Raw genomic sequence first — 13,655 nt, forward strand, 5'->3', positions numbered from 1 at the left:
TTTCTGCAGGGCTGCACTTCAGATGCACAAACTGATTTGTGTGATAGAGCTTTGTTGAGAGTCCACGACTCCTTCTGAGTTGCAAACCATTGTCTGAGAGCAGCTGCTTTAATTTCTCACTATTCATTTTAGTGCCTTCTTCCCAATTGTTTTGCGCAATGCTGTATTGTGAATGAAGTTTTATAAACGTCTATCAAATAGCTGAGTGATTCAGGAATTATTAAAAACCTTGCATCAGTTCCTCGTTTCTGCCTCCTTTCCTAACAGTCCCTGCTGTAGAGTTCCAGCTTATTCAATGAGCAGGATCATTGATGGTGGCCTTGAAGATGTAGGTTGTCCAAAATGTCCCTTGAAAATAAAGACAGATTTTGAACTCAGTTAGGGACCTTATACAGAGTTTATGAAGAATGAAAGATCTCCCCTAGGCATTCAGCAGCCTGGATTTCTAAGAGGTGCTGCAGAATCAGTTGCCAGATAAGATTTTTAAGTTCCAAGACTCCATGCTCACGTGTGACACAGGGTCTGAGAGCCTTAAGACTTGTTTGTGAGTTAAACTTCATGGTTACATGTATTAGTAAATATTTTTTCTTTCTGAAATTTGAGCTGTGGACTATTCCTTGCTCGCAGCTGGCTTTGGTGCTTTTCCACTGAGGAAATGCCACTTTGAGGATGGAATCCTTGTCAGCCCAGTGATGTCATGATTCTTGCCTGAGAATGTCTTATGAGATCGATGGATTGACTGTATCTGTCACTTGGTTTTACTTGGAGACTTTCTGAGGTGATGGTGTGGCTAAATGGCAGGACATGTGGGACTGTGTGCTGTCTGAATGTTAGTGTTACTTGGAAACCAGCTTAGAAAATTTGTTAGGCTGTATTCTGCTATTAAAGCAGCAAAGTTAAATGATGATCCAATTGAGATATGAATTAGAAATACCATAATTTTAAATGAAAATAAGTTTTTCTTAGGCAGGTCTGGTTATCTTTCAATGAAGTAATGTTATCTAAACTCTCTTCTTGAGTCCAACTCTTGAAACTATTCATAGCTTGCCAGCTTTCTGAAGCTGAAATTCTGCATGTAAATTGTTCTTCACTAACAGACTCATAAAGAGTTTTTTACTAAATCAATACTTCTGATATTTTCTGTATGCTCAGAAAATATAAACATGAAAACTGAAAATATAAACATGTAGATCCCCTTCACCTCTCTCTTATTTTTCTTTGATGGCAACTATTTTGACTTATTCATATTGTGATTAGATATTCTGAGTAAGTATACAAGTTGTGAGAAGATGTATAAAACACACAATTTTTCACCAGACTTTAGTAGTGGCAAAGCACTAAAAGCACTACTCTGGGCAGGGAGAAGTTCAAGTAAATACTGTGGTCAGGAATTTAAAATTTTTGCCTATTATCCCATAGCTTTCTGTATTTTTTTAAAATATGATACTTTTAAAGTTGTAGGGCTTTCTCTGTTAGCCAGAAATTTTTGTGGGTTTTTTTCTTCATTGAATCTTAAATTCAGCCTCGTGCCATTGCTACCAAAGGTATAGAGTAAATGTAGTTAATTTCTGCTCCCTCCGCTGGCCTTCGAGCTGTGCAGAATAAATCTGTCCAGTACCTCCAAAGTACCCACACCTGCAACTGCTCTGTGGAAATTGGGCCTTTTGGGGACTAAGGAGAACACTTTATCTCCAATATCCAGACCTGAGTAATGGCATTTCTGAAATAAACTCTCAATAAAAATGGAAGCTTTTAGAAAGGAAACAAGAGTGATATTTTGTGGTAACTTTGGAGTATGTTCAGGTGCAGCCAATGTGCAATCTGTCAGTGTGATAGAAGGAGAGCTGTATATTTCACACCAGTAGCAGACACTGTTCAAAAGTGGTTTTGTTTTTTGGTTGGGCTTCCTGATAATCCTCTTTGTAGTACACTGCAGAAAAACAGAACTGAAATGATCATATTGTTCAAAAATAATTGAAATAATACAAGTTTGCTTGAAACTAAGGTGCAAATCTGCTATGCCTGGCAACATTGTCTTGATAGCAATCACTTAAGAACTATTACGTATTCTTTTGTTGTTGTCTTGTTTTTTTTTTAAGCTGGACCTGTGATCTGCAGAATGCTAACATACCCTCCAACTCGAAGAGCCTTAATTGTGGGTTGTGGTCTGCAGATGTTTCAACAACTGTCAGGGATTAACACCGTCATGTATGTATTTCCCAATTGCTTCTTTTTATAAAGATTTAGAAAAAAAATCAATTAGACCATTAGCAGTTATAGATGGTCTTCTGGACAAAGTCTGAAAGGTGAAAAATTGAGTGTGAGCTGGAATGCTGGTTTGAAATCCAGATGTTGGCATACTTGGCAACACAGTAAATTGGTACAAGAGGATGTTGGTATAGGGGTAAACTTACCATTTTTATAGACATGAGAATACGAACTGTATTCTGACAGATGCATTTTTGTGTTAGGATTTATGGTCTAGGCTATGTATGTCTGGACAAGAAAGCACATTTATGGTTTGAATGTGTGTGCAAATAGATCACAGTAAGGTGAGGGTTAGATTAACCATGTTAATGAGGTGGAACGTTACTGTGAAGTGCTAAAGGATGCTGAGGGAAGAAACATTTCCTGCTTTTACATGGTTTTGTTATGTGTATGAAGTCTCAGTAAATGTGGAAGTGAAGAATGATGTATTGGGTTTTCTGACAAGCTGTCAGCTCATAACAGGAGAAGCTCTTGACAAATGTGCAATGTACAAGACCTTGTTTAAGATGAAATTATTGTTGGGCTGCCCTACATGACTAATCATTGTGAATATGGTTGCCATATTGTTTTAAGAGCAAGTACAAAATATGTTGCCATAACATTTTAAAGAGAAAACTATGCCTAAGGGAGCATGCATGTTAGGAAATTGTTAAAAGAAACAGCTTAAAGGATAAGGCTTTTAGTGGTATCAAGAGTTACCATATTAAATGTTAGAGTAAACACTGCCATCTGTCATACTGGAAGAAAAAATGCCCCAGACTCAGTATTATTAAACTGCACAGGAGGGAAATCTGTAACAGGTAAAGAAAGACTTCATAAAGTAGGAATTGTAAGCCAGTGTGGGAAACACTTGGACACAAAACTGGTAAGTTGTGTGAAAGCCAGAAGAAAGGCACAGAAAGAACTTTGGTAAATTTTTCAGACACATCAGAAGCAAGAAACCTAAGAGTCTCCAGGTCCAGAAAGGATCAAGACATTGGGAGTACACTTAACAGAAGTGTTGAGCACCAATCTCATAAAGACGCTTTTTGCATTTGTGTTAATTATAGAGGGTGCATGAAACTTTTTGCACTAGTGCCTACTTAAGATGTCTCAGGTGGTCTGCTTGACACTCAAGTATTAGAGGAAAACATCTAGAGCAAGCTGATAAAAAATAACAAATTAATCAGGGTACACTCAACAGGTCTCAAGTAATTTGCATCCATAATCACTGAATTTGGAAATGTAGCATAATTTATGAGAAGCTACAGCCCAAAAAGTTTTATTTTGGTCTCTATAAAAATTTAATTAAAACTTTATAGAATCAAATAAAATCTGTGCTAATAAATATGAAAAATGAACTTGTGCACATACAACATAAAACTGCAAAGAAGAGTCAACATGATTGTTGTAGACAGATTATAGTTGGCTTGGATGTGAATCCATGGTTGTGTTAGAACTGTAAATCTCACATGAATTAACAGTCTTAAACAACCATGACAGCTGCAGCCAAAGTTTCTTGAAGAAATCATATAGCCATAAAAGTGAGAAGTCCTGTCACGTAAATAACTATTTAAGATAGGAGAGAAAAAAGGATGAGAATAGAAGATCAGTTATCACAAACCAGGAATAGACTCCTACAATGATCTATATGAAGATCTTTGCTGCTTTAATAAATCTGTGAAAGCAGCTGAACAACAAAGTAGCAGCTTATATTCATACAGCATTCACAATATAAAGATCCCCCAAATCTGTGAACATGAACAGTTGTGGGAAGATAATGCAAGATAACAAATTAGTGGAATGGCAAATGCATTAACTATACAATGTTACTCAATAATTCCTGAAGGAGGGAACTGGGTAACTAACATGCATGGCAGTCTAAATTGTTACTACTTAAAAAAGAGGGCTTGCAATTGCATTGCTGTTCTATACAAACATCATGATGACATCCATGGCCCATCTGGAATATTACAAACAGTTGCAGATGTCCTGTCTTTTAATAAGAGCAAACCAGGTTATGTGTGGGGAAAGAGATACCTGTGTTTGAACAGGATTATTAGAACTCTGCAGCTTGGAAAAGAAATGAGGTCAGAAGAAATACAAGAGGTATATAAAACTACTAATGTTATGGAGAGGATGGGGAGAGCATGATTATTCATCATTTCTTCTAACACATTTTTGGTGACTCCTAGCTCTTATCCAGCAGTAGGTTTAAAATAAGCAATTTTTCATGCAACACATAATTACATATTGGAACTCATTGCCACAGGATGTTACAGATGCCAAATGTAGAAATACATTTAGAAGTTAATTAGGGAAACTTACATAATAAACATTATTAAAATGTTATGAAATGTGGTATGCATGCAATCTCTGGCCAAGGACAGTCATTCTCACAGTTTGGTTCATAATACTTTGGGATGCCCTATTAGGCTAGAACAAAAAATTGACAGTTCACTAGGCTTATGACACTAGTAGGTTGACTTTGTTTATTTTAAACTTACTATGTTTTAAAATCTCAAACTGCTTTCTGTGTAGGAGGTTTTACAAATAGTTTGGAATTGACCTAATTTACTTGTGGATGTGTAGGAGGACAGAATTACAACTATAAAACGTGGTTGAAGCTTAGCTTTAAAATAATAAAATGCCTGTAATAAACACATGAAGGCACTGTTGTTAAAGGACTGGATTGTCAGCCATTTGCAATATCCAGTCTCTTTTAATATTCCATTATAACTAAATTTTTAGTTATCAGGTATGCAAGACAAACATTCTCCTGTGAAAGGACATTTTTCAAATACAAGTAAGCAGCTGTCTGTTGATGACTTGGTTACATAAAAATTGGTAAATGCCTTTTAATGTTGTAATTAGATAGGTACCTTAGGTACCTTAAGGAACTGTCAGATTGTATTAACTCTCTAAGCACTAGTTTTCTCTTCATAATGTTTAGTTGTGTCATTCTGGGATTGCTGTTCTCCTGCAGGATGAAAGCAGGCATTGGTTATGGTTGGAGGGTCTAGTATTGTGTGGATTTTCCTTCAGTGGTTTCTCAAAAGCAGACATGACAGGTATTTTGACAGTGGATGTTCACTGTACCTTTGGTGCTACTGTAAATCCTTGTTTGTTGGTTTGTTGGCCCTTTTTAGGCCATAGAAGAAGAGGCTGATGACCCCAACTTGCAGTTGCCTTATCACTGAAGGGGTATCAGGGACAGACAAAGGTGATATAGAGACTCCATCATCAGAAGGCATGAAAAAACACTTTATTATTAGAAATCTACAGTTCTTATAGAAACAATGGTGGACTTGACCTGTTTGGCTTTTAGGACTCTTCTCTCAGACTATTGGTGAACTATGAATAGCACACTCTGGAGAATCATATCTATAAACAAAGTTACAGAAAGAGAGATAATAATTGTTTGAATTCTTCTCTCTTAGTTTCCTACAGCTCCTCACAGCTTCCCAGGATTTTCCTGGGACAGCTGTGTCTCTCTCTGTTCAGAAGATATGTGAATACCACATTGCCTGGCTTTCTGTGGCAGAGAACTTCGCCTCTGGTTGCCCTCTGACCAGTTAACTTAACAGGGCAGTATCCATGACAGGCCCTGACTTGTTCTAATCTTCTGGCTTGAGGGTTTCTGCTCTTTCTGCTATAAAATAATTTGTTTAATCTTGTATTTTACTGTAAGAAAAGTGAGGCCATCAGAGTAAATTTGTGTGTGTCTGAAAAGCTCATTTAAACTCCCATAATCACAAAGGGACATGAAAAAATAACACAATTTTAGAATTATTTGGTACTTGCCCAATGTATGCTTTACTGAGTAATTCATCAATTTTAGAAAAGAAAAGCTTGAGTCGAAAATTACAGGTGTTAGAGGAAGTTTGCAGAGGTCTAAAAGTAGTCATTGAGTGTACCCATAGAAGGAGAGATGCTAAAAAGCAAAAATTACCTGCAAGAAACACAGGGAGATAACAATAAAAATCTAGAGCTTCCATGCTTAATAATTCAGTAATCTGGTATAAATTCTCTTATTAAAAACTGAGTATCAGTAGTGGAGCCAGTGAGAGCAATGAAGTCCATGTGTAATTGGAGTTGTCTTGAGGATGGGGAGAGGAAAACCAGAAGAATTGCTGTAAGAATTGTTGAAGGCTGTGCTCAGCCTTTTTTATTGTGTAATAAACTGATCTAGTTTTTGCACAGAAATAGTTTCATATCATATTTGAATCACATTTGTTATACACATGAATGTTTATAAAATCCAGCCAAGAGGAACCAGAAACTCATCAGGAACAGGATGTTACAGAATTGGTGAGAACGGTATGTGGAGCAACCTCTGCATTGAGGAGGTAGATCTAAAAGAGAAGCAAAATGTAAAAATAGGCTAAGGAGGTTGTGACTGTCACAGGAAAAAATCTAGCATGATAAATTTAGTCAGCAAAAGACGAAAGCTCAGTGACCTATTGCTTTGATTCCTTTTTTTCCCCCTAAGAACAAGGGTATCATTGCTGTCTGATGCAGTGCCTGACGCAGAACAAATGTTTCCTTTTTGTCATGGCTTTCACCAGCTTAACTGACCTGTTAAAGTCATACCATTTTAGACAAGCATCTCTCACACTGGTGTGAGCAGGTCTGAAATGGTTTAACTTCTCAGTTTCTTATCATTCTAGTGTTTTCTCATCTTGAAAACAGAAGCTCATTGTTTCAAGCCTGGAGCCCAAGTCTGGTTGGCAGGAGACTGAGAAAGGCCTTGTGAAGGAACTTATATTCCAGGGGAGTAGTTATTACAAATCAATTTTTTAATAGTAATATATCTCAGAATTTGGTTAAATCTGTGAAGTTAAGGCATTTTCAAGCCCAAAGTTGCCCATAGTTAAAACCTAGGGGAAGAGGACCATTTTGAGGTAAAAAAAAAGAAAAAATTAAAAAATTGAAGAAGTTCCATTTTTGGAGGGTAGGAGGAAGAGGGGACTTAAAGGATTTGAACTGTTCCACATTGTGTCATGAAAACCATCAATGGATGTTTTATCTCTGTGCTCATGTTCCTGCAGAACCAGGACTTCTGAAAACATTTCTGGTAATATGCAGCCTTGTGGCAGTTAAAATACTTCCAAACCGTGGGGAAGAAAGATTTTGGAAGAAAATCCCAAGTTCTCTTGAACGGTAGGCAGTAATTTAGCCATAATTGGAGGGAGTTCAGTATTGTCTTGACAGAATTGCTTGCAGGTGGTATGACCTACAGTGGAGACTCTGCTCCTCTTTGAGAGGCTTTTTGTCTGTTCCCAAAGACTGCCTGTGCCCTCAAGACTATAAATCTGAGATAAGATTGAAGAGACAGCTGCATCATCTTGATTATTCTTACTCTCACAATACTTTAAGTGGATGTGATGAAAGCCAGACAAAATACTTTGTTCTGCAGTTGAAACACTAAGTTTGATGTGGTGCTAATTTTGTAATTTGCCATTATCTTTTCACATGGTGTTAGCAAAGCTTTCTGCAGCAGGAAAGTGGTATAATGTGTCAACAGGGAAAGCATATGGTCTTCAGCATTTCTGCTAAGCTATTTTGCAGGTGTATATGATCTGTTATTCCTATTCAATAAAATATTTTTTTTATTTCTGAGGTATCTTTGCACCTCCTAGAAGTTAAGTGAATCCACATATAAAATGTATTGCTGCTTGGATTTGGTCCTCAGATGCTTTTGAGCTCTAACAGTGTCGCTTTTTTAATTTATGCAAGCAAGTGAGAGAACCAGAAAATGGATGATGAAAAGAATCATCTTTTTTCAGCTGGCAAGAAATAGGAAGGGGAATAAAATACTATATGGAGAAGGAAAAAAGCTCAGAATAATGAGTGGAAAAAGAAGCTGGATAATAGAAGAAAAATACAAAAGAAGACAAGAGGAGGTTATGTAACAAGTGGAAATTTAGGGTTTGAAGATAAGAATATTAGAACAATTAATACAAAAAGTGAAAAAATGTTGTACTGAATGTGAATGAGACTGCAAGAAAATAGGAGTGGGACTGGGAAAGAAGTCAGGATACTTCTGGAGTTGAATAGAGACCAGAGAAGAGTTTAATGGGAAGGCCATTTCCTGGCAGGTTTAATTGCCAGGTCTGTTGTGCAGCAGCTTCAGAGCTGACACCTGCAAGCTGCAGGCTCAGAACCACCCTGGGACTTCAGCTTAACAGGAGTGTGCAGCTGAATCCCCAGAGGGTGGGACAAGTCAAGACTCAGAAACTCATCTTTAAATTCCAGTTTTTTAACTTCTTCAAAATGAAATACTGAAAAGGGAACGTTGGACAATATCTGACATATCTGACTGCAGATAAGCTTTTCATTTTTTAATGATCATTGAATAAATACCTTATTTTGTGAATTACTGCACATGTGGTAGCAACCTTCTTCACTCTTTCAGCATCAGCAGCAATATAGAGACTTATAATTAATGATTGAATATATTTACAGGCTATGACTTATTTATAACGAATAAGCTGGTCATTGCCATGAGGTTTTCCTAGAGCATTGGTTGTTGTTTTGAATATTGGAAAATAGTTGCTGAGATCTGTGAACAGAAGTTCTACTGGCAAAAAGTAATGGTGATTCACATTTTTCTTGTGATTTGTATTCAGGCATTGACTTTCAAGGTTGTATAGGTTTCTGTTGTGTTCTCTGGCTGTGCATTTTAAAACAAAATCCAGGACGTAGCATACTGTATTAAGAACAGCCCAACAGACAAAACAAAACCCCAGTGTGGCACAATGCTAAATGTCATCCAAGTTGCACAGCAGTTACTGAAGGAGAGTACCTTTTATTGTCCTCTTGACTTAAATTTAAATTGGCCACAGTAACTCCCAAGCAGATTTCCATGTGGCATTTATTTTTGGATGGTCAGTAACTTGTCACCTCAGTTTTTCTGGAGTATTCTCAGACCCAACTGGGCTTTAAGTCTGACTAAAGGAGGCACTATTGCACTAATGTTCTTTCCAGATACAAACTTTGTAGAATTGTCAGGATAATTGAGAAGATGTGGTAATTGACAAGTGTAATTTTCTCTGCTGACTCCATGACATTAAGGCTGCTGCCTGGTTAGGTTTTCATCCTTCAGTATTTCATTGCTGGTAAACTGTCCAGTTTATATCTTTCATTTAGTTTTTGCATTTTCGTCTTAGGCTTTAGGAGATGTTTAATAAAACAGAAAGAAATTCTATGTTGAACATCCACTTGCTTTTGAGATAATAATTAATAAGAGATTTTTTTTGTAGGTTTTCCTAAATTCTCCCAATAACATTTTTTTGAGAAGTGACCCTTCATTTTTACCATTTTAGCCTTCGTTCATATTACAAGATGTTTTAGATAGTGCTGTGTGCAAACTCATAATGTAAAACACTTCAGTGGCACTTTTAATATAGACTGCAGGTATTTTTGGAAGAACAACTAAACCAAAGTCTAGTCTAGTCAAACACACTAGGTGAGGTGAGTTTCCCATTGCACCAGCTGTCTCTGTTGTATGTGCTATACAGGAATAATGGGATTAACTTATAACAACTCCTGAGAGGAATAAATTGTAGTTGATCAGCAAAATAATTTTATATTACTCACTGCAAAACATTCTAAATGAGAGTTTATGGAAACTGCTTATATCAGTCTCACAGTACTTGAAAAGGAAAATGAAATTCTGACTTGGGCTTTTTGAAAGTTCTGCATTTTCAGCAACCACTTTTCCATAGGCAGTGTACTGGTATCACAGCTGAGCTTGTTTCTTTTAAAGAAAAGAGTGCACTGAAAATAAAATATATTAAAAAAATCCCCAATTTCAAACATCTGATGGCCACCAAGTTGTACACATTGGACACAAGTTTGTGTATAAACAGGCTTATACAGTATTTTTCCAAGCCCTGTAACATAGGTGATGGAGATGATGATCATTATTAGGATTATTATAAAATTTTAATTACTTTTCCCCCAGTTAAATGGCAGATCTGAACTGAACAATTAGTTTGTTTGTAAAAATCTGTCCATTAAGTGTGAAAAATTATCACACAACATATAGCAGTGACTTTGGAACTGTGACCAAGGACAAAACTCAGATTTGGAGGTGGAAGTACGGAGCCTTAGGCTGGGCAGAATCAGTTCTTGTCAGCAGCTGAGATGCTGGTTGTGTGGGTAACAAGAAATGTGAAATTCCCTTTCATCACTTGCTCTCAGCAAGAAGCCTGGGCAGTATTTACAGCAGCTGTGACTTGGCAGAGCCAATCCCTTCCATCCCCTCTTTGTTTGCCTGCACCTCTCCATCAGTGCAGGCCAGGGAGGAGCCCAAACACAGTTTCTCTGGACCTTGCTGTGATGTTCTCCCTTCTTCTCAATCATCAGTAAATGCTGATGTGGGAAGGGAATACCACCTAGTAAGGGGGGTGTACCTTAGTAAATCTGCTAGGAAGTGGCTGAAACATAAATCTGTTGATGGCAGGATGCCAGTGGCTTCATCCATTAATGAAAACCAAACCAGCCAACACAAGATCAGCTGGTTAAGGAACACTGCAGCAGGCCTGAGAGAAAAGGAATAACTCTTTTGTTCCACAGGCAGGATGCAGGGCAGGTAGTGGTGACTTGGTATTGAGAGTCAGAGAGAGGGATGGGAAGAGAAGCAGCTGGGTCAGACTGCTGGGCATCCAATATGGCTCTACAGCTGTGCAAGAGCTCTGAGCAGTGTTTAGGTCTTAGCCTTTGTTCTGGTTTTGTACTTAGCCACAAGCTGCATGACTGAGTGACCTGGGTGGAGGCAGGCTGCAGAAGGCAGTTCAGTAAGCTTGAAGATTTTTTAGGCAGTCATATTGCTGAAGTTTCTGTATCATTTACTGTGTTTTAAAAAGAACTCCTATGTTTTAAAATTTTTGTTTAAAAATTGAAGTGTTTTTCTCAAATATTCTTGTGTGTGCTTATAGGGTGGCTTGCAAACCCTGAAAAACTTATGGGTTTAATGATTTAGGTCCAATGTACTTATCAGTTGAAATAATTGTGAGAGGGTAGTTTGGATACAAGTAAGGAACTGCATCTGTATTAAAAACAAGTCACCTGTGTGTCAGCATTGCTAGCAATAAATCCACACTTTGCTGAATTTCCACTAAAATAAAAAATGATGCCAAAGCCATTTTCTTCTGTAGCTTAAAAGTTAGTTCAAGAGTATAGATTTGTAACTTGCCATAAAGCAAAGAAGTTAAAAGTTGAAATTTGATTTGGCCAATGCCATACATCAATCTTCAAGATTCCTTCATAGGAATGACATTTCTCTGTGCATTTTGTGTTCTTATTCCTTTTGAATAGAAAAGGGAAAATCACAGCTTTGTGCCATTTAAAACTAAAAAAGAAAGATGCAAAACAAGGCAGTGAATCATGATGGAGTAGCTAACTGGATTAAAGCTATAAAATACATATCCTGCTTAAGCTGCTGGCCTTGGTGATCAAACTAACCAGAGTTTTTGGAAGATGGTTTTTACAGGTATCTCCTCATTCTAACTGCTGGAGATCGAAGGATGGGTAATTCAGATAAAAAAGTTTTGAAGGTTTATTGGAAGATCAAGGAAGTATTTCAAGCTGCTATATAATGGGACTAATGGGATGAAATGAAGGAAAATGTAGAATGATTATTGGAACACAGTTCAGTGCTTAGAAGTACTGTATTGAGTGTCTCGGGGAAGTAGGAAACAATTGTAGTTTCTAATTGCTTAAACTGTTACAACAGTAGAGAAATATTGGAAATAACATACTTGGGGGGTTTGGTATTGAGATTAGTAGACATACAAAGCAGATTAATATAAGTTTATATGTAAAGACTAAAACTTTTATATCCCACATCTTCTGATAGTTCTCATAATCTAACCATATATTGTTAAAAAAGTAGAAAACCAAACACAGCCCCCACCTAAAACCTAAACTTAAAAAATCCTAGACTGCTGAAAACATTAAATGATATTGAGGTGGATTTATTTGCATTATCATTTTTGTCAGGTTAAAAAATAAACAATGAAAAACCTTCTGAATTTGCCCAGGAGGCAGGTTCAGGGTGCTGATGAGAGGCATTGTAAGGGGCTCTTAACCATAGGCTCTCATTCTGTTTTGAAGCACTGGATTTTCCTTTTCATTTAATAAATCTTGTAAGTATTACTGATTTTCCTTATTTGTCTGGTGCTGAACATCTGCTTAGTTGTAGGAGTTTTGTGTTGTTTGGGTTTTTTCACCCCAAATTTGGACCTTTAAATCCATGAGTTGAAGAATGACCATATGAAATATTTTCCTTATTTACTGTCCTTTTTGAGTTCTTTCCTGGGTTACTGGTTAGAAGAATATATACTAAAGAATGGAATAGCATGAAAGTAAAGTAAATAAAAGTAAACCTCATGGTGTAACAGCTGCAAATGATTTGCCACAGTCTGGATCCATCTACCGATGGTTTGGTTAATATTTTTAAAATTATTTGTAGGTGTATTAAAAAGGATCTGAGTATTAACTGATACTTCTATTTCAAAAAAATTAAAATCTTCAACAAAACCCTAAGTTAAATGCCTTTAATAAATTGGTATTTTTCAGTGCAATGCTTTCACAGAAGTAAATTCTTTGTAAATTTTGTGTTGACTGTTACTAATATAAAGGCTTGTAATAGCTTCATTTGGAAATCAAGGTTTATTTTTATGACATGTTCAAAAATACACATTCAAAGAACTGTATAGGAGTCAACATACCAAGTTACTGTAAAAGAAATCCTGCTATCTCTCTTCTCATTTGGCATGTCTTTTATTTTTAATGTTGCCTGATCAGCAGAGACTAAGTGCACAATTTTACCCCCAGTTTTTCATGAATGAAGTCTGTGAAAAACCAGTCAGAAGGTTGGACATTTATATTAAAACATTTTAAATCAACTCAGTCCTGCTGATTGTACTCTTTGTTTTACCTTACTGTGGTTTTCTTAATGGTAAGTGACAGTGTCTGTTCTTATAGTTCTTCAGGCTGTGAAAGCATATGGAAAGAAAGACTGTCACTTTGGAGAAATTTTTCCACATTTTTCTGCTTTTGATTTCTGCTCTCCCTTTTGTCTGTAATGAGTTCATAGCACTGTTTGATTTCTATCTGTTGCCTTAGTAATAACTTTCAGGTCACCAATCCAGTGTTAATTTCACTGCAGGGCCATGCAGGAGAAATTGTGTGAAAATGCCTTTGCCTTGCATGTGGTACATATGCAGGGTAGCTGTTAAGTCAGATAAATGCATCTCATTCAATTTGTTCATATGTAAAGCCAAGTAATGAAATGAAATCAGGGCAGTGATGCTGTTTTTAAATCATTCATGAATGATTGCTGGAGGAAGTTCCTTAAATAGCACTACTGGTTTGCTTGTTTTAATGTATTATTTGCC

General features: G+C 36.7%; 1 protein-coding gene across 1 annotated transcript in view; it reads left to right on the forward strand.

Moving 5' to 3' along the window:
• Positions 1-13,655, forward strand: part of SLC2A13 (solute carrier family 2 member 13) — a 147,011-nt gene that overhangs the window by 65,745 nt on the left and 67,611 nt on the right. The window contains exon 4 of the mRNA XM_036400340.1: positions 2,100-2,208. Within this exon, the coding sequence (XP_036256233.1) occupies positions 2,100-2,208 (109 nt within the window). The remainder of the gene's footprint in view (positions 1-2,099; positions 2,209-13,655) is intronic.

The sequence above is a fragment of the Molothrus ater genome, chromosome 5 (genome assembly GCF_012460135.2).
Source record: "Molothrus ater isolate BHLD 08-10-18 breed brown headed cowbird chromosome 5, BPBGC_Mater_1.1, whole genome shotgun sequence".
Lineage (NCBI taxonomy): Eukaryota > Metazoa > Chordata > Aves > Passeriformes > Icteridae > Molothrus > Molothrus ater.